The 18,378-nt window shown below is 54.2% G+C and overlaps 3 protein-coding genes across 3 annotated transcripts; 2 read left to right on the top strand and 1 right to left on the bottom strand.

Moving 5' to 3' along the window:
* Positions 1–1,598: 1,598 nt before the first annotated feature.
* BZA05DRAFT_469913 (uncharacterized protein) lies at positions 1,599–4,405 on the bottom strand. The gene is made up of 3 exons (XM_051487870.1): positions 3,285–4,405; positions 2,544–3,222; positions 1,599–2,493 (listed from the first exon to the last, which is right to left on the bottom strand). Exons 1-3 carry the CDS (start codon positions 4,084–4,086, stop codon positions 1,992–1,994), a joined length of 1,983 nt encoding a protein of 660 aa, XP_051344247.1. The 5' UTR covers positions 4,087–4,405; the 3' UTR covers positions 1,599–1,991.
* A 3,523-nt stretch (positions 4,406–7,928) lies between these two features.
* On the top strand, positions 7,929–10,673 carry BZA05DRAFT_440273 (uncharacterized protein; the record flags this gene model as incomplete). Its single annotated transcript, XM_051486587.1, has 2 exons — positions 7,929–9,408; positions 9,487–10,673. The coding sequence occupies 2 exons, from the start codon at positions 7,929–7,931 to the stop codon at positions 10,671–10,673; spliced, it is 2,667 nt and encodes an 888-aa protein (XP_051344246.1).
* Positions 10,674–14,711: 4,038 nt separating this feature from the next.
* BZA05DRAFT_382004 (uncharacterized protein) lies at positions 14,712–17,567 on the top strand. Its single transcript, XM_051482067.1, has 5 exons — positions 14,712–15,205; positions 15,322–15,426; positions 15,543–15,650; positions 15,706–16,969; positions 17,034–17,567. Exons 1-5 carry the CDS (start codon positions 14,726–14,728, stop codon positions 17,231–17,233), a joined length of 2,157 nt encoding a protein of 718 aa, XP_051344245.1. The 5' UTR covers positions 14,712–14,725; the 3' UTR covers positions 17,234–17,567.
* The last annotated feature ends 811 nt before the right edge of the window (positions 17,568–18,378 follow it).

The following is an 18,378-nucleotide window of genomic DNA, read 5'->3' as shown; positions in this document are numbered from 1 at the left end:
GTGTATTCATGGTTTATTGCGTATGCCATCCTTCTACCCGGTTAACCCAGAACCTCCCGTACGTAGTGGGAAATACTGGTGGTAAGGAATTTAGTTGAAGCCTAAAGCATGGCCGCCAAATCCCCAATCCTCAAGCTTCCCCGCTCCCGCTGACAGCTGACCAGAGATATCCAACTGCCTTCCCTACCCAGTTGCCCAGTTAACCCAGAGCCTCCCCCCAATCCTCAAGCTTCTTCTCTTCAGCTAACTAGATATGTTCAACTACCTTCCTTCCTCGAGTCTCTAGTTTCCCCTCTCCCGCCGATCAGACCAAAAATATCCAACTGCCTTTCTTCCATCCTTGAACCCCTTGGTAGGTAGCTTCATCGATTACGCGGCACGCCAGAAGTGGTGGTGGAGGAGGTGGAAGCGAGGGAGGAGGAGAGTTGAAAGCCAGAGCCAGAGCCAGAGCCAGAGCCAGAGCCAAAGTGCGCCGACTTTGACTCGATATACGCGCGTCTAGCTTTGACCGTCCCAGTAGGCGCTACTACTAGTAGCAGTAGTAGTAGTAGTTGGTATATACAACACTTACCCACGGTCATACTTTCCCGTCGGTATCGATATCGATAGTTATTCCCTCCCGCGAGATGCTGGATGGTTGGATAGATAGATGGATGAATGGTAAAGTAGGCGTATTCGCGTTATGGCCGCACTCTTTACTTCTTGCTCCGTATTGGCTGCGTAATGGTCCGCCCCGTGGTGGAAAGCTTGATGTCCGATCCGGCCCCTCGCTCATGGAATCCCCATCATTGCCTATTACCTTTGTTTATGCAAACACAAGAGCATAAAATGTCTCCTAGGCAGATCCCCCGGAAGACGAATATAGTACCCCGGTGACGGTGACGGTGAAAATAGCAGCGAGTGGGAACATCACTGAGCACTCATGCTCCGGATCCTGTAGGCTGCGTATGGTACATCCAAGTATATACACACTACCCAGTGCCATGGTATGGTATAATCGCTTCCTCCTCCCTACGTCCGCATCCTGCTACCTATGCTGTAGTTCCGATCTCACAGCCCGGCCATTCCTACGCCCTCCTACGGTCCGGTCCGGCAGATAGCACAGACCGTTTACCCATCCCATCCCATCCCATCTTACCGTAGGTATTCCTTGGACGGACCGAGAGTCTGAGACTGTCAGTCCTCCCAGCGTCCGGAATGACGCGGGCGGCAGTGTTCAACGTACCTACATAGTCCGGTCCGGACTGCAGTCCAGTCCATGCCGAGGCTCGGGACGAACGGATTGGACTAGGTATGTCGAACACGGGCGGGCGGTGAGTACGGAGGCTGCGGGAGTAGCAAGTGACAAATGACAAACCATGCCCTCCAGTATCCACCGGACACTTCTCAACAAGTGCCAGAAATCAGGATTAATAATGATCCGCCCAGGCCAGTCCTCCGACTGGGGCCCAGGTGGCAGGATGTGTGGTCATGTCTGTAGACTGTAGTAGGGTCCCATATCCATAACGGTCCAGTGACCAGTCCACCAATAAATATCATCCAGCAGAAGACGGAATTTCAATTTTTCGCGACGTGATATCTTACCATACCGTACCATACCGTACCATACCGTACCCATACCGTACCATACCAGCTTCGTGCACAAAGTTCATCCCAAGAAAGACAAGGTAGAAAAAAAGAAAGAAAAAATCGCACAGCAAGCAAGCAAAGACGACGCAATCGCAATCAACAAAGTACCTTACGGAGCGAATGCAACTCCCCCCCCCGCCCCCCAGCCCGCCCTACAATACTTTGGGTATTCCAGATCCGATATAGGTATCAATGAACAAATGACGGTCATTTCGGTATTCGCACGACGCAAGGAAAAAGAACATAAAAACGCCCGACATTAAAAGGAAAGTGATAATAGGAAACAAAAAATACGGAATGGTTGTCCGTCAAGATGATATAAACGAAAGAAATAAAGAACCTCCACATGCTCCCCCCAATGCTTATGCTGTTGCCTGCACCATTGGGAGGGTAACTACTGGGGCGGCCATGGCGGGGGTGATGACTTCCTCGGCGGGTACAGTAGAGCTGGTGGCAGCGGGCTGCTTGGTAGGTGCGGGCGCGGCGGGAGTAGTGGTGGCCGCTGGTGTCTCCTCGGCGGTTGCAGCAAGTACCACTGGGGCGGGTAGACTGGGAGCGGGTAGACTGGGAGCGGGTGCACCCTCGGCAGGGGTAGCAGCAGCAGCAGGTGCAGCAGTAGGTGCAGCAGTATCGGCTCTAGCTTCCTCGACCCGCGTAGGTCTTTTACGTCCCACGCCAATCCAAAAGATCTTCTTGATGCCCCCCAAAATGCCGTGCTCTTCGGTCTTCCGGTTGCCCAGTTCTGCCGGTGCACTCGCCGTTCGTCTTTTCCAGAACGACATCTTCCTCTCCGCACCACTAGATTCACTGCCATCAGGTTTACCAAGGGATCGGCTAGACAACGACCTGAAGAAGTTCTTGGACCTTTAAACTTTGTCAGCAGTGTTCCCAGGCAGGAGGGGGGGCGGTAATACTTCTCGGCAACACCGAGCTTGGTGTCGGTGCGGCCCTGCCTGCGAAGGTTCTCTTCCATCTCCGCGATCAATTCGGCCGGCATAGCTCGCGCAGTCACTCCACCTTCGAAATTGTCGAGCCCGCCTCCGTTGGTCTCGGGGAAAACAGTCGACAGGTAATTGCCGAGACTGTCCTGGCGCTGTGGCATCCCAGGCGGAGGTGAGTATATCGTGTATCCGGGAGACTGTCCTGGCATAGTGTATAACTGGTAGTTGTTGGGTGGCGGCGACTGCTGGTGGTGACTCGGTGACGAAGTCACCGTGCCATTATTGTCGTAGAGCACGAAGTCGTTTGATTCTTGGTGGTAATCGGAGTTGTAGTAGGAATGGTTGTGGCCTGGTTGCATGATCGGTGAATGGGGCGCCGAGCCTGGGTGAAAGGGCGGCGTGGGATGCGGGTGGTGCAAGCCGTGAGGGACGACATATTGTGTATGCGCTATGTGCGGCATCTGCGGGAGGTGCGGTACAATATACATGGGAGCGGACGGCGATAGTGTGACTCCATCGAGCGGTGCTTGCGAGGTGAGGATGGGATTCTGAAAGCCAGGGAAGGAGACGGGCACAAATGTTGGAAGATGTTGGGGCTGTTGTGAATCACTGAAGGATTGACGCCGACTGGGTCCTTCGGAGTTTATGGAGTCTTCTAGGGGGTTAGTTAAAGTTGAGGAGAAGGAAGCCGTGCATGAGTGAGTGTTGGCATACCATCGTCAGCGATATTATCCTCCTCGTTGTCGCTCTTTTTTCCAAACAGGATCAGCCGCATCTGCCCCACCTTGATGCCCATCCGTGCGAGCTGTTCGTGCTTGAGCCGATCCTCCTCCGTTACGGGAGAATACCGTTTCTTGTTACCAGGCTCACATTTGTGGTTTTGCAATCGTCGCTCTTCCGCGGTACGATATCCGCAGTCCTTGCAGTAGTGCGGAAGCGTATGCGTCTTGATGTGCCTCCTTAGCTCCGATACACGCTTATACCGCTTGCCCTTGCAGTGGAAATTGCTGTCTGGGTCGTTTTCGTAGTAAAGACAACGCCAGCTTCCCCTGGCGTTAACCTCGTCGTCCTCGTCGTCAGCCTTGGGCCGCTTCGCGTCAGGCGAGCTGTAGTTCGACGACGGATCATCATCAGGAGGTCGCTTATTCGGGCTCGGACGAAGACCATGCGAAGTAAATAACTCGGCCTTCAAACGGCGGATCTCGCCATGCACGTCGCTCTCGAGGGCGTCAAAGTTTGCATCGATAACTGCGCGCTTCTCTTCCTCCTGTGTAGATCTCTGGAGGCCCACATTAATTCGGTCCAGAAGCTGCTGGAAATGTGCTCCATTGATGTAGCGACATACAGGGCCTGTGAATGTGTACGAAGCTGGCGAGTGGTCGTATGGTTGCGCGTTAGGGGATGGGAATGCGTAGTGATCGGCCTGAAACGGCGGCGATTGCTGTTGGTGTTGTAGGGGAGCCACGGTAGGTGCCATCGATTGACGGGGGCGAGATTTTGGTACGGCCGAAGCCATTGATCGGGGGGAGGGGGGAAGGTGTAACCGATCAGTTGGCAACACGCAACGACGACGGCGACGATTGTTGTGACGATGCGAAGGTGAGGATTTGTATTGTGAATAATTGTGAGTTTATAGCGATCAGTTTCGACAGGGAAGGCGAGATTTTAATCTGGATCGAGGCAGTGGTCGGTGATGATGACGGCGGTGGTGATGGTGGTGGGTAGTGGTGGTAGTGGTGGTTGTGAGAGCGAAGAGAAGCGTCCTGCTGCGGTCGCAAGGTCGTGGCCGATGTCCTAAACCAATCGCAGCCCACCTCCCATGTCAAATGAATACCACCCACGACCATAGTATCCACCATACTCCACTCCAGAGTATCTAACGGACTGTAGGGGGTTTAGCAGGAGCATTCATTCGGAAAATATGTACATGGCGTTACTGGTGCCCGAATATGGTGTGTACATATCATTTCGGCCATGTCCAATTATACTTTCCATTTCATTCGGGGCTCGAACACACAGGACAGCAGGGGCCCGTTCGGGTAGATGGTTACGAGGCTACTATGGTGCGAGGCTTAAAACCATGAATTCGCTCTTCTTTGGAACGGCGGCGACACAAGGTCGAATCGAGTGGCAAACGAATCAGCCCCACCTCCAAAGAACTCACGTAACAAAATTCCACGCACATGCATACTTCTGTCCAATTCAAGGCATGCTTGGGCACGGCGCGGTAATCCGTGAAATTCGGCTGGCGAAGAGAATGGCCAATAGTAGACTGCTCTGTGACGGTGCCGAACGCGGCTTTTTACTCTTTTACACACACCGTTCAAACAGGCTCACAGAGTTAAAGGCAAACGAACGGACTCCCATAGCATAGAGTTCTATAGGTAGTACTCCGAGGATCCCTTTCGACGGCGCCAATAGGGTCAGGCATGGGTGAACGTCCATGCAGTGTACCTACTGTGAGCGCCTAACGCGATTACATTAGCCATGCGAAACATTAGAGGAGTTTTGCAGTTCTGAGGGATCTCTGTGAGGTGGGCTTTTAGCGTGCCGAGCCCTCTAGTGGGAAAAAAGGCGTTTCGCAACTCGGAGGTGCGGGCTGAGAAAAAGTGGACTACTCTCGAGATTAGCGGTTTGACTAGCGTAGACTCAGTAAAAATTCTCCGCGACAGAGGAGAGCAGAGCACGGCAGTATAGACAGGAGTACTCCAACATCACCATGATGCGCATCGCGAAGGCCAGCATCACTGTACTGTCGAAATGAACTTCAATAGACTGTCTAAGTCGGTATTTTATTCGAGTCTCGCGGGTTTACTCAGTCATTGCTGCTCGGTGACTGGAGCCATTCCTGCTCAATGACTAGAGTCATTCCCTCAATGACCAGAGTCATTCCTGCTCATTGACTAGAGTCATTCCTTCAATGACTGTAACTGTGTGGGTTTATTGACTTCCAATGCTTTCTGGATGACACTTGTACGTAACAAAGACCGATACAACAACTCTCCTTCTCAACGCTACTTCCCATCTATGTTAGAGCAGGTAGCGCTACTCCCCATTCACCTTAGAGGAGACACTCACTATGCCTAACTGGATCATCCCACTCGACTAGTTGGCCCAAGCGTGTGCGGGTTGAAGAGACAAATCGCGCGGTATCTCTAGCGCGATGGATCCCGAATTTAACCGGTAGCGCTTTTTGTCACCTCACTAAGCCTAAAACGATTTCGCAAACCATCCCTCACGACCTGCGAAACTCCTCTATTACTCGTTGCATCGTCACTGGCTGTGGGCAAACATAAGGCCTTGGCCGTCCGTCGCCATGCCCGTGAAGTTCCAGGTAGTTGCCTGTTGGACGACAACGAACAGATTTTCGCGGTACCTAGTCCTCGGTCCGTCCCGGAGACTGGCGCCCTGCCAGTTAGACGGGCTGGGCATCGGGATTCTAGCATGTGACGACTGACGGCTTCCGGCCGAAGTCGAGCCGTCGAGCGCCGCCTCCTCTTTCCTCCTCCATACTCTAACGTCCGCTGCACGTACGGAACGAGACGGAAGTGCTTGCCAGGTCCGAGTGAGTCACTATGCATGAAACGGCTCGGCTCACTATTTAAGCGTCAGAATTACCCTTAATTACCCGATTCGTTTAGGCTCCGGCCTGTCGAATAATCCGAGTCCGTCAAGATCCAGCATGTAGAGTACCATACGGCCGTCGTAGGATAAAGCCGGTTTGTCGGATCGGCGTTGTGGCATGGTGCGCCCACCGGGTAGGTGTTGCTGGCGTCTTCACCTACATGCTACCTAGAATAAACGGTGTGAGCAAGGGAGATGCAGAGGTAAGTGCCCCTCACCGGCAATGGCGGCTGTTAGATGAACTCGCCCTGACATGACAGGAGAGAAGTATGTAAGTGGAAGTAAGTACCGTACTTGCCGTATCATGGAAGGGGCGGGTAGGATTCCTGCTATCGCTAGGTATTCTTGAGAATGTCCGCATACTTCTCGGACAGTACTGGAAAGATACGGTACATACTTCGGTGACGCTCTGTTTTCACATCACCAACGCGGTCAAAACGCGTGTCCACCGTGTAAGTACCTATGATATGTAGAAGCAATCGATCACGCGTGGATACTATATCGATTGCATGAACTCTACTCCCCCTTGATTGTACAGCACTCAACTGTGTAAGTGCCTGGTTGAGGGCTTTCCAGAGCTCTTAAAGCGTGCCGGCGCCCCCCGTCATGTCAGCCTCGTAGTACCTATGACTTTGGTGGCCTCCTTCTCTTCGACAATCCTCACACTGCTTAACCACCCGTCGGTGTTTTGATCGGTGCATCAGCTAAGCACTTATCTATCTTTCCTAATGTGCCAGTACATACTACCAACCTTACTCTAATCACTTGTTTAAAAGTCTGACAAGCAATCACGATTCACGAGCAAGAACCAGGGCAGTCTGGCAATACCCATCTAATCACCATTCCCTCAATCCGCCAGCCAGTCAATCCACCACTCAACTCAACCCACAAAAGCAATCGTGTGGCTGAGCTCGCGTTCCTCCGGCTAGATAGACTACGCTACGCTACGGTACTCGGGATCTGCTACTATTTTGGGCCCCTCCGCCCCCGCCAAAGCGAAAAGAAAGCTCACCTTGAACAAAGCTCTGGAGTCTTGAGTCTTCGGACCTGCCGCAACGTTAACGTCGTCGACGGAAAGAAAGAAAGCAAAAAAACCGAAGACGCAAAAGCAGCTCCGTTTCCTTCGCCTTCCCCTGCACGGCTGGGATAGTTAGACCCTACCACACGCCCGCCCAGCAAACCACTTTGCAGTTGTCCATCCCCATCATCTTCCTTCCATCAACCTATTTGACTCGCCGCCTGACTTGATTGAATGGCTTGACTTTGCCGAACTGTCATCTCGTCCCCCCCGCCACCACATCCTTCACACACCCTCTCATATCTCATATCACACAATCCCGCATCCCTTGAGGGCTGAAACAAGTTGCTTCTACTGCCCAATTCTCCGGCTCGAACGAATAGTTTCAGCTCGCTGCTCGTTCTTTCGTTCGTCGTTCGTTCGTTCACTCATCCAATTCTCATCTCTTCAGCCTACCCCCCACCCTGCCCAGGAAAGCCGAACCCCTCCATCCCAAACCCTCGGACGTCTCCCACCCATGAGAGGCGTCCACCACCGCCGCCATCGACGCCGCCATCGCTAGAGCTATTATTTTCTGCAATCCCAAATACCAAATCTCCGTACCATTCCCAAAAAAATACCAATATCTACAATACAAATTCATTCTCCGTCTCCATACCGTACTCACTTCCTTGCACCCTCTGCCCTCATCATCACTCAGTGGGTACATAGCCACGATGCCTTCAATCGGAAAAAACTTCTTCCAAAAACAGCACTCAAATCGCGCAGCCGCGCCGGCCCTCGCTCCTGGCGTGGCTGGCTCTGGTGGCCCGGACTCACCCCGCCTCAGCATCTCCCCGCCGATCGCTCTCCCCGGCTCAGCTGTATACACACATCCTACGATACCCACGCTCTCGCAGACCAATCTGAGCAACAGCAACAGCAACAGGGCATCCATTCAACTGGTCCCGTCCGAACGACAGGAGTCAGCATTGTCTCCCTCGTCCCTCCATCAACATTCGTCTCCGCCAGCGAGACTGGGGGAGTTTGCGGCTGAATACCAACCGCAACAGCAGCAACAGCAGCACCCGCCGCCGTACCAGCATCAGCAGCTGCAACAACTGCAACTGCAACAACAACACCAGCAGCAGCAACCGCAACAGCAACAACAACACCAGCAACACCAACACCAGCAGCAGCAACCGCAACAGCAACACAACAACGGTGGGGGTAGCACTATCGACCTGAGCGATAACTCCACCATCAACAACAACAACAGTCACCCCTCAGCTTCATCCTCTGTCACATCGCTCGCATCTGCCGCCCGCCAATCCACACAAAGCACCACCACCACCACGACGTCGAGCCGCAAGCCAGGCGGGTTTAATCTATTTTCGTCCTCGCGTGATAAGTCTGCTGCTACTCCGTCTTCCCCGCAACCAGGTGGAGGGGGTGTCGCCGGTCTCGGTCGCAGGATTTCGGTGAGACATAGTAATAAACATCAACCACCACAGCAGTCCGCCGCACCTCCGGACCCTCAGCCCTATCAACCGCAACAGCAGCAACAGCACCATCAACACCATCACCAACCTCAGACCGAGGAACCCCACCCGAACCCGTATCTACAACAACAACCCCTGCCCCCACGGCCCCAGTCAATACTTTCCACCCCAAGGGAAAACGAAGTTGTAGACTACAATCATCAGCGAGGCGGGGAATACACGAGCGACCCGCAACGACAGAGTAATTTTGGTCCACCGCCAGGTCGCCAGTCGGTGTACTACGAGCACGGTCAGGAGTACCAGCAGCAGCAGCAGAAGCAACAGCAGCAACAACAACAACAACCACACCCTCAACATCAACATCAGCAGCAACAGCAGTCGTTCGATTATCAACAGCAACCACAGCACAAAGAACAACAAAGACCAGTGGACGCCATGGTACAGCAGGGTCCTCCAGTCCGCGGATCTTCGTCGCTTGGCCAACAGATACAACAGCCGCAGCCACAACAGCAGCAATACGCACAGCACCAAAGCAACCCTAGTTATAGTCAAAATCAAGCTGGCGTTGGTGGTGATGGACAGCAGATCCAAGTGCCCCCGGGATACAACCAAGAGCAGACGGGACGAGCAACTCCCGAAGTACGTTCGCAATCTCGAGCTGGAGATATGCAAAATGCCGAGCTCCAGGCAACTCGACAGGAACTGGAAACTTTGCGTAGGAACCCCTCTACCCCTCCCCCCTTCCCCGAAAATCTAAAATGATGACTGATTCCTTTTTTCTTTTATCCTACAGAAACCAAATACCGCAAAGTGAAGTCGCTCTACTTTGACCGCAGCGCCGAAATTGAGCGTCTCCAGAACACACTCGCCCACCAGCGCCTAGCACAGTCCCGCACGTCACTTGATGACAACGAATACACGTCGCGCTTCGAACGGCTTGATGGTGCAATCAAGAATGTCGCTTTCGAGATTCGCCAGTCGTGGAAGACGATCCCTTCTTGGCTGCATGGTGTCATCAATGCTGGAGCGGCTGGCAAGGGAGGCAGAGAAATGACAGTAGTCGGTCGGGCGTCTATCTCCAGATGGGTGGTCGACGAGATTCTGGAACAATTCTTTCATCCTGCCCTGGAGTCAAATCTGTCGATGCAGCTCAAGGAGATCGAACGCAACATCCGGCTGCTATCGCCCATGCCCCAAACCGGGGAGGAACATGATGCACTTAGCGTCAAGGTGTGCAATTGGCGTCTTACAACCCTTGATTCCCTGCATGCGCACATCAACAGCGAACGCGGCACCGAGGCTCGCCAGCAGCTTGGAGCGCTGTTGGTCAACAAGCTTTTCACCGCTCTACAGTCCCATCTCAACGACCCTCCACCTCCGGGGCTCATGGGCGGCATCCAGATGGTTGTCGACATCGCCATCGGCTTGGCCGCCAACCTCCCCGTCGAGTCCAGAGAAGTGAGAGTGTGGTACCCCCTTCCGGGCGATCGCTACGACGCCAAGTTCATGAAGATCGAGGGTGGCCTTCCCCCACTTGGAACTCCGATGAACGCCCAGCCAGAAGGCGACCTGATGCAGACGGACAATGCGAGCAATGATACAACCGACCAAGCTTCCATTGCGTCCAAAGACGACGCCGCAGCCCGCGCGGGCATCACGGGATTGCCGGCCCAGAAGCAGGGACAACAGCAGCAGCAGGGCAAGGCGGTAGGCGGCGAGAAGGGCTTCGGCGAAAAGGTCATGAAGCGGCTCCAGAGGTCTACTGGGCCACAGGCTCCCAGTGGCGCTGCTCAGGGCCCTACCGGCAACGGAAAGTCGCAGCAGCAACAGCAGCAGCAGCAGCAGCCAGTACAGGCCCAGTCTCCGTTGCTCCAGCAGGCGGGCGAGCCGTCGGATGGCGATAGGCTCCGCGTGGCTGGGTTCATGGCCGTCGAGGTCAGGGGGCGCAGTATTCTGGTTAAGGCGCCAGTGTGGATCTAAATTGGGCGAGGGAGGGAGTGATGGATGGATGGATGTATGGTAATTCTTCGTTGTTGGACTGGACTGGGGAGATGTGTGTTTCCGGGCAGTTTGTGAGGTGGAGGTGTATGGTTTCGTTAGTGTGGCTGTCTATGATGCGTGGTGCGTGATGGGGTATACCCGAATTTATGTTTTTGTTGTTGTTCTTGTTTTTTATGGATTTATGATGGTGATACCAATTGCAGCACTCGTGTACAGATTGCGGTGGAGATTGGGATGGAGATGGAGATGGAGGTGGGGATGGGGATTTGGTGTGCATTGCGGAATGAAGTGTGAATACAAAAATACAAAGTGCTATTGAATGGGACTCTTGGGTCTTGGTCCCCCTGGGCTACCTCGCTATGCTGGATATGCTATGCCGCAAACACTTTTGTTCTCACTTGGTTTTTCAGATATTTCATGCAGGTCCCTCGGGCTTACAATTGGAAGCTGCGCTGCGGCGGTGGCAGGTGCGGCGGATGTATCGGGAGAGGCCCGTGATTTGGTTTGCGTGAGTTTGGTTTGGGGGAGGGGGAGGGGAGGGGGGAGCAGCACATAGTGAACAGGTTGCCTGATCTGATCATGATGCCGGTGAAGGGGGACCCCGACCCCACACATCTCATCTCGTCTACCGGCTTGACAGATTGACAGCCTGGTGGCTATATGGGAAGTTGGGAACTGTTGGGTCGAATGTATGTAAATGCAAACGAGCGAGCCGCGCCGAGATCTCCTGCCTATCTGTGGGTATCTGGATGTAGACGTATCTGTACCTATCTGTGGCGAGCGGGTGGGCGAGCGGGCGGGCGGGCAAGCGAACTCCTCGCCGCCACCACCAGCACCACCAGCACCGGTACCGTACGGTACGGTCCGGGCTGAGATGGTAGTTGCATAGATGGTACTCTAGATGGTGGTAGGCCTATATGCTATGTCCGGTGAGACTGCATCCCTTCATAAAGTACCCTAGGTGTAAACTCTCTGGGCGGCGAGAGCTTGCCCGCTGCCTGAATCGCCGCCCCCCCTTCCACTCCACTCCCCGTTGATGCTGTAGGTAAAGTAGATACGAATAATCAATCTAACGGTTGGACGGCAACGGCGGCAGCAATGGCCGTCGTCTGCCTGGGAAATATGTGTGTGTGTGTGTGTGTGTGTGTGTGTGGGCATGTGACTGAATAAGGAGTGAAGTCTTCGCGCTCGAGGAAGATGGTGAGGATGTTATCTAGATACCATTTCTCAGCATTCAGTGTTCACTCAGCACTCAGCACTCAGCACTCGGTAAGGTAGGTATTCCTCAGGGCCCAATGTGTCTGTGTTAGGTGGGTAAGTACTCTCCGACGATACCGAAGTCCCGTATCCCATCCCACAAAATACCACGTGTATGTTCGTGTACGGTGTAACTACTCTATTGGACGTGCACCAGCCGCCACCACCAGCCGCCACCAACTTTCTACTTTGGTAAGTATCTGGAGTACCGTATGCCTACGATCGCGAGAAGTATCGCAGATCTGCCCTTCCCTTCCCTTCACCTCTCTTTTCTTTTCTTTTGGTGTTCTTCCTTCACGTCCCCGCTTTCCCTCGGCATTATGTACTCGGGTGTAAGGGTAAGTGCCGCCTCACCAGTTTGTCCCCCATACAGCTTAGCGTTTCCTCCCCATACAACTTAGTCACAACCACTCACTCATTTTATTGTATCTGGCTTAGTGCGCTCCTAATATAGACTAGTGCTTATATTTCGTAATGGTGGTGAGGGACCACTTATTGGCAGCTCCTGGTACTTCTTTTTCTTTTTCTTTTCTTTCTTTCTTTCTCTTCCCCTGCGCACGCGGAACACCTCCAGCGTCGGTTCGGTTGGGTGCAAGTTGCTAGCACTCTGGAGCATAGTTGGAGCCCACCGGATAAGAACGGCCTAGGCCTGAAGTGTAGCTGTCGACGCTTATCGGCAAAAATAAGCTGTGGTGGGTGGTGGGAGTTCAGCCGTACGTATGGTATACATAGCTGGGCGGTTGCCTAGTCGTCAGTGTTGGTTTGGTTGGTGTTGGGAGGGTTTCAGCCATCCCATGTGAGGGAGGGTGAATGGGGATGGGAATGGGAAGGGGAAGGGGAGGGGGTGGGATTCTGGCTGATGAGCGAGGGGAGGAGGCGGGGAAGGGGGAAGGCTGAGAGAAGTAGCGACGCACTCTGAAGGGACGGTGGTTGATGATGATGGAGCGACGGCGGGGAGTCGGGATAATGGGGATCGGCTGGGCGGGGATCGTCTCGGCTGGGCGGGGATGGGTAAGGCTGAATGGGTAGGTAAATTTCGATCGCATCTTCGGGTCGGGTGAGACTCGCCTTCCTCTGCTCGGACTTTGGGAGGGGGAGTCTAGTCTGAGAGCGAGCGAGACGGAGGTCGGGGCGCAGCGAAAGCGAACGCGCAGTATCTAGAGTACCATACCATAGAGTACCATACCTGGTCCACAGGAAGGAAGGGGTTTCCCCAGCTCCGCCTTGCGATTGCGATGGTCTCTTCCGTGGTACGGGGTAGCACTCTATCGCGAGGAGTGGTGGTCGTCATGGACCGAATGAATTGACGAGACGGTGGCAGACAGCATTGCGGAGTCGTCACAGCATGGCATAGTTATACTCCATCCTCTTCACACATACAGACCGTCGTGCTCGGCTCCTGAAGACACTAGGTACTCGGGACCGTCAACAGGCAGTCATATCTCCACCCCAACGGGGAAAGTGTGGATTCGATTGGATGTCGAATCACGAAGCCCAACCCCCAGCAATCTACATCACATCACATCACATAATACCCCTCACCTCACTGCGGACGACCTTCTCGCCCCTCCCTTCCTCACCACCACCACTGCTACTGCTATTCTACCACCACCACCATTGCCACCACCACAGTCCCCAGCCTCAATCCCCGCCGCCTCGATACAAGATCCTTTTCCCGGAACGCTCACAGTTGCCACTACGCTTGTCAGTGGCAGACGTTCTTCACTTGCTGCTGCTGCCGCGCTATCCTCGGCGCCCATAGAATATCCCTTGGTTCCCCCTCCCGTATCACCGCCAGCACGCCCACCTGTTGCACAGCCGCCCTCCAGCCTCCACCAGCCCACTACCGGCTTACCTTGCCTTGCTTCTCCCTCTCCTCTTTCTCCCCTCTGATTGACCGACCTGACTCGCCCTCAAATTATCCTTCCATTCACTCTCCCCCCTACCTCGTTCTTTCCACAAGACCACTCTCGCCCGTGTGCGTGTGTGCTCCCTCGCTGTGTCGCCTACCCCCCCCTCACTCGTTCCTGCTCGTCGTCCTCGGAATCCCGCAATAGCTCCATCGACACATTCATCATAGAAGGGCCGTAGTGTTAACAAGTGGCAACTACCGGCACCAATAGAAGCAAAACAGCTCGCTTTTCCTCCTTCTTCTTCTGCTCCAACTGGCTCGCTCGCTTCGGTTGACAGGAAAAGACGGAGAGATCAAGTAACAATGTGAGTTGCCCGTACCCATAATACCTGCTCTACTTAACCTCGTACCTACCATGCGCCCACTGCCACCCCCCCCCCCAATCCCTTCCCCCCAACCCAACAACCAACCACCATCTCCGTATTCCCTGGAAGCTGCTAGTAGCTAACTTGCGCGCTTTCAATCTTCAGCCTCACCGAACTCGCACGCAGCACGGCAAACTCTCTCTGTCTGTGTCCCTCGCTGTGTGTTCCTCTCAGCAAGCCAGCCCGTCTTGCCTGCCCATTCATCCTTCCACACACACACACCCACCTTCCCCCCACCCCCCAAAATCATCCCATCACATCACACCCCACCCATACAACAAACATTCCCAGGTCAGAGAAAGGCACCTGGTTGATCGCAGCAGCCACTGCACTGCTTCACAGATCGTATCCCCTCTTAATAGAATCATCTTTCGATCCCGGAACGTAAAGAAAGAGACGCCCACGTTTATTATTCTCACCACCCTCTCGCGCGCCCGCTTTTCTTCTTCCTCTCCCTCGCCATGTCGTCAAACCCCGGCTTCAGCAATCGACTGCGAATGGGCTTCCGTAACAAAAATCAGCCTCCGCCGCCGTCACCGCCCCCGAACCAACTGCCCCAACAGCAACAGCAGCAACAACAGCAACAAGGACAACAAGCCCTCGTACAGCAAGGCCATCCGCAGATGGGCCCGCAACGACCCCCATCGTATCCGCCTCCGTACGTGGGACCGCCCGTCGGCGCCCCGCATCTAGTGCAGCAGGGCCGTCCGCAGTCTCCGATGCCGCCGCACGGCGGGGCTCCCTACGGCCCCACGCAGATTGGCGGTATCCCGCCCCAGATGTCGAATCAGCAGATGATGGGCCCGCCACAACCGTACGGCCAGCCGCCCGGATACCCCATGCAGCAGCAACAGCAGCAACACAGGGCCAGTACCGGCAGCCAACAGGGCATCATGGGCGGAGGCATGAGACCACCTGTTTCGGAGATGGAGACGAATAATCGGAGTAAGGCGCAGTTGATTGTCGGAATTGATTTTGTGAGTTTTTTTCTTTCTATCTTTCTCTCCATTTTCATCGGAAGATGGGAAAGAGCAGGGGTCCTGGGACTCGAGCTTTGCGAGTTGGTGGGTTGCTGACGATTAGCGGGTCATAGGGTACTACTTTTAGTGGTGTTGCTTTCGCGTTCGCAACGGACCAGGAAGCGAAGGAGGATATCATCACGGAATGGCCTGGGGCTGGTAATCAGACAAAAAACAAGGTGAGAAATCGAAAGGGTGGAAAGGAGTGCGCTGCAACTTGTAGATCGCGATTCGAAAAGAAAGAAAGAAAGAGAAGAAGAAAAGTGGACAGTTGGCTAATTTTCGTCTCGTGTAGATCCCAACGGTTCTTTACTACGATCAGTATCAGAAAGTTGTAGGATGGGGTCCAGATATCGCCGACGCTCTGGCGCCAACAGGTTACCCCAAGCCGGGTGTACAAAAGGTGGGAAAAGGGAGATGCGGAGCCAAAAAATGAGCGGCTGCTGATGAATTTATAGGTGGAATGGTTTAAGCTTCAGCTTATGCTTTCCGGAAACACTTACATCGATCCCATCAACCTTCCTCCCCTCCCCCCGGGAAAGTCCGAGATCGATGTGGCGGCAGATTACCTATTCCAGCTCCGTGGTGCCATGCGAGCACAGCTGCAAAAGACGCTGGGAGAGGTGTTCAACCGTGAGGAGCGCAACATTCGCTATTTCCTGACCGTTCCGGCTATCTGGAACGATGCAGGAAAGGCGGCTACCCGTGCCGCAGCCATTCAGGCCGGTTTCTTAAGGGATGAGAACGACAACCGTCTCACTCTGATCACCGAGCCTGAGGCGGCCGCTATGTTCTGTTCCAAGACGGGGTTGTTGAACCTGAAGGTGCACGACGCGGTGCTGATCGTGGATTGCGGTGGTGGTACCGTCGATCTGATCGCCTACGAGGTCGAGGAAGAGGTCCCGTTCACCGTCGCCGAGTGTACCGCCGGCTCCGGAGATTCGTGTGGTTCAACCGCGCTCAACCGCAACTTCTCCAACATCCTGCGTGCCAAGATCCGCAAGATGAAGCTTCCCGACGGTTCCAAGACGGCCGGCAAGGTGTACGCCAAGTGCATTATGGACTTTGAGAATCGGATCAAGGCCGACTTCCGAAACAACGGCCAGAAATGGGCCGTGGATGTGGGCATCGAGAAGGAATACCCCGAAGCCGGCATCGAGGAGGGATTCATGTCATTCACCAACGAGGAGATCCTGCAGTGCTTCGAGCCCGTCGTGAACCGGATTTTGGAGCTCGTCCGCAACCAGATCATCGCCATCCAGGCGCAGAACCGCCAGTTGCAGAACGTGCTCGTCGTCGGTGGTTTCGGTGCTTCCGAGTACCTCTTCCAGCAGATCAAGCTGCACGTGCCCCCCCAGTTCCAGTCCAAGGTGGTCCGCCCCATGGACTCGGTAGCTGCCATCGTCAAGGGAGCGGTAACGGCCGGTATCACGGAACGCGTCGTCACATCGCGTGTCGCGAGACGCCACTACCTCATGGCCACGCTGCAGCCATTCAAAGAGGGCCACCACCCCGAGGCCTACCGAGTCCCTAGCTTGGACGGAAAGGACCGATGCAAGTACACCAGGCAGATCTTCGTCACCAAGGGCCAGAGGGTCAAGATCGGTGAGCCCGTCAAGGTCTCGTTCTTTAGACAGGTTGCGCCGGGTGCCACGCTCATGTACGAGGATATCCTGTATGCTTGCGATGACGACCAGTGCCCCGAGTACACCAAAGATCCTAGTAAGTCCCACCCATTCCCCCGTATGGTGGTTGGTCTCATATTAATCAGAGGACATTTTTATAGGGATCAAGGAGGTGGTAACTCTAACCAGTGACCTCTCGCGTAAGAACCTTGAGAAGGACTTTGAACGCATGGATACGCCGCAGGGTACTTTCTACCGCGTTTACTTTGATATCTACCTCACGCTCGATGGCTCCGAGTTCAACGCCGAGCTGGTGTGCCAGGGCGAGGTTATGGGCCGGTGTGTTGCAAAGTTCAGATAGATGGTCTACGGGATAATGATGACGGTTTACTTTGATGGATGGACGGATGGGTGGCTGGATGGATGGATGGGGGGCGGGGGGTGTTAGTTGTTTGGCAATGTTTTATGTCTTATTAAAATACCATACGGTCGTGTTCTGGTTTTTATTTTTTATTTTTATTCATCTTCTGGTCTTCTTTTTTTTGTGCATCGATATACTTGGTACAGGCCGTACGTTAATGAGCGGGTTGGTGGAGTGATTGCGATACATATACGAGCTGTAGGGCACGTGTGGGCGTATATATATCATCTTGCCAAGTGGATTGCTGTGGCTGGTGCGCTGAGGGAGTGAGGGGGCGAGTGAGGGGGGCGAGTGTGGGAGGCGAGTGATATTCGTGACTAAACAGCGGGGGGACCAGCAGATACCCAACAGGTGGAGTGTGAGCGGAAAAGTGATTGGAGATACATCAAGTGCACAGCTGATCATACTCGTACTTTCGATGCTCCCGGCGGGAGTGGGCGGGTTCGGCCAGCACAACACAGAACAAAAGTTGTGTATACCGCGGATTGGACGAAACTTGGTGGTCTTGTCCGCAAACGGCCGCAGCCAGGCAGTCAACCAGGTAGCCAACGAACCTCTTCCTTCTCCCCACATGATGGCGTGTTTGCGAGCTGCGATTCGATGATTTGATGATTTGACAACGCGTGACTCGGTGGGGTGCGATATAATAGCTGGGTAGATGGGTAGATGGGTAGCTGGGTAGAATGCGCGCGCTGCGGCGAATACTTCTATATACCTCTTACTGCCGCATTCACTTGACTTCTTGACTTCTATACTGACTGCGGAGTTCGCACTTCTACATACTAACTAGTACCGGTATCTTTCACTGCGTCCGCGCGAGAGAGGGAGTGAGGGAGTGAGGGAGGGAGAGAGCGAGGGAGTGAGGGAGGGGGAGAGCGAGGGAGAGAGGGAGGGAGGGAGAGAGGTACTTAGTCTGACGGCTCCGACGACGGCTGCTGCTTCGTTCTTACTTCTTACTTGCCTCGCACTTGTTTCACTACTTCTCCACTACTGCTTCGACTCTTCACGGCCTCTTCACAGTTTACGAGTATCTGGGATATCTACTGCGACATCTACTGTGACATCTACCACATCAAAACCGACAT

The sequence above is a fragment of the Tricharina praecox genome, assembly GCF_024521635.1.
Source record: "Tricharina praecox strain CBS 144465 chromosome Unknown BZA05scaffold_1, whole genome shotgun sequence".
In the NCBI taxonomy this organism is placed as follows: domain Eukaryota; kingdom Fungi; phylum Ascomycota; class Pezizomycetes; order Pezizales; family Pyronemataceae; genus Tricharina; species Tricharina praecox.
Note: the sequence above shows the minus strand (reverse complement) of the source record. Positions and strands in the feature narration are given on the sequence as shown.

Excerpts from the sequence above, each read along its gene's own strand:
- BZA05DRAFT_382004 (XM_051482067.1), top strand. The coding sequence starts at position 14,726 with ATGGGCTTCCGTAACAAAAATCAGCCTCCGCCGCCGTCACCGCCCCCG. Across the intron at positions 15,651-15,705 it reads CCAAGCCGGGTGTACAAAAG|GTGGAATGGTTTAAGCTTCA; the intron begins GTGGGAAAAGGG and ends ATGAATTTATAG. Across the intron at positions 16,970-17,033 it reads CGAGTACACCAAAGATCCTA|GGATCAAGGAGGTGGTAACT; the intron begins GTAAGTCCCACC and ends ACATTTTTATAG.
- BZA05DRAFT_469913 (XM_051487870.1), bottom strand. The coding sequence starts at position 4,086 with ATGGCTTCGGCCGTACCAAAATCTCGCCCCCGTCAATCGATGGCACCT. Across the intron at positions 3,223-3,284 it reads GGATAATATCGCTGACGATG|ACTCCATAAACTCCGAAGGA; the intron begins GTATGCCAACAC and ends ACCCCCTAGAAG. Across the intron at positions 2,494-2,543 it reads AAGCTCGGTGTTGCCGAGAA|GTCCAAGAACTTCTTCAGGT; the intron begins GTATTACCGCCC and ends CAAAGTTTAAAG.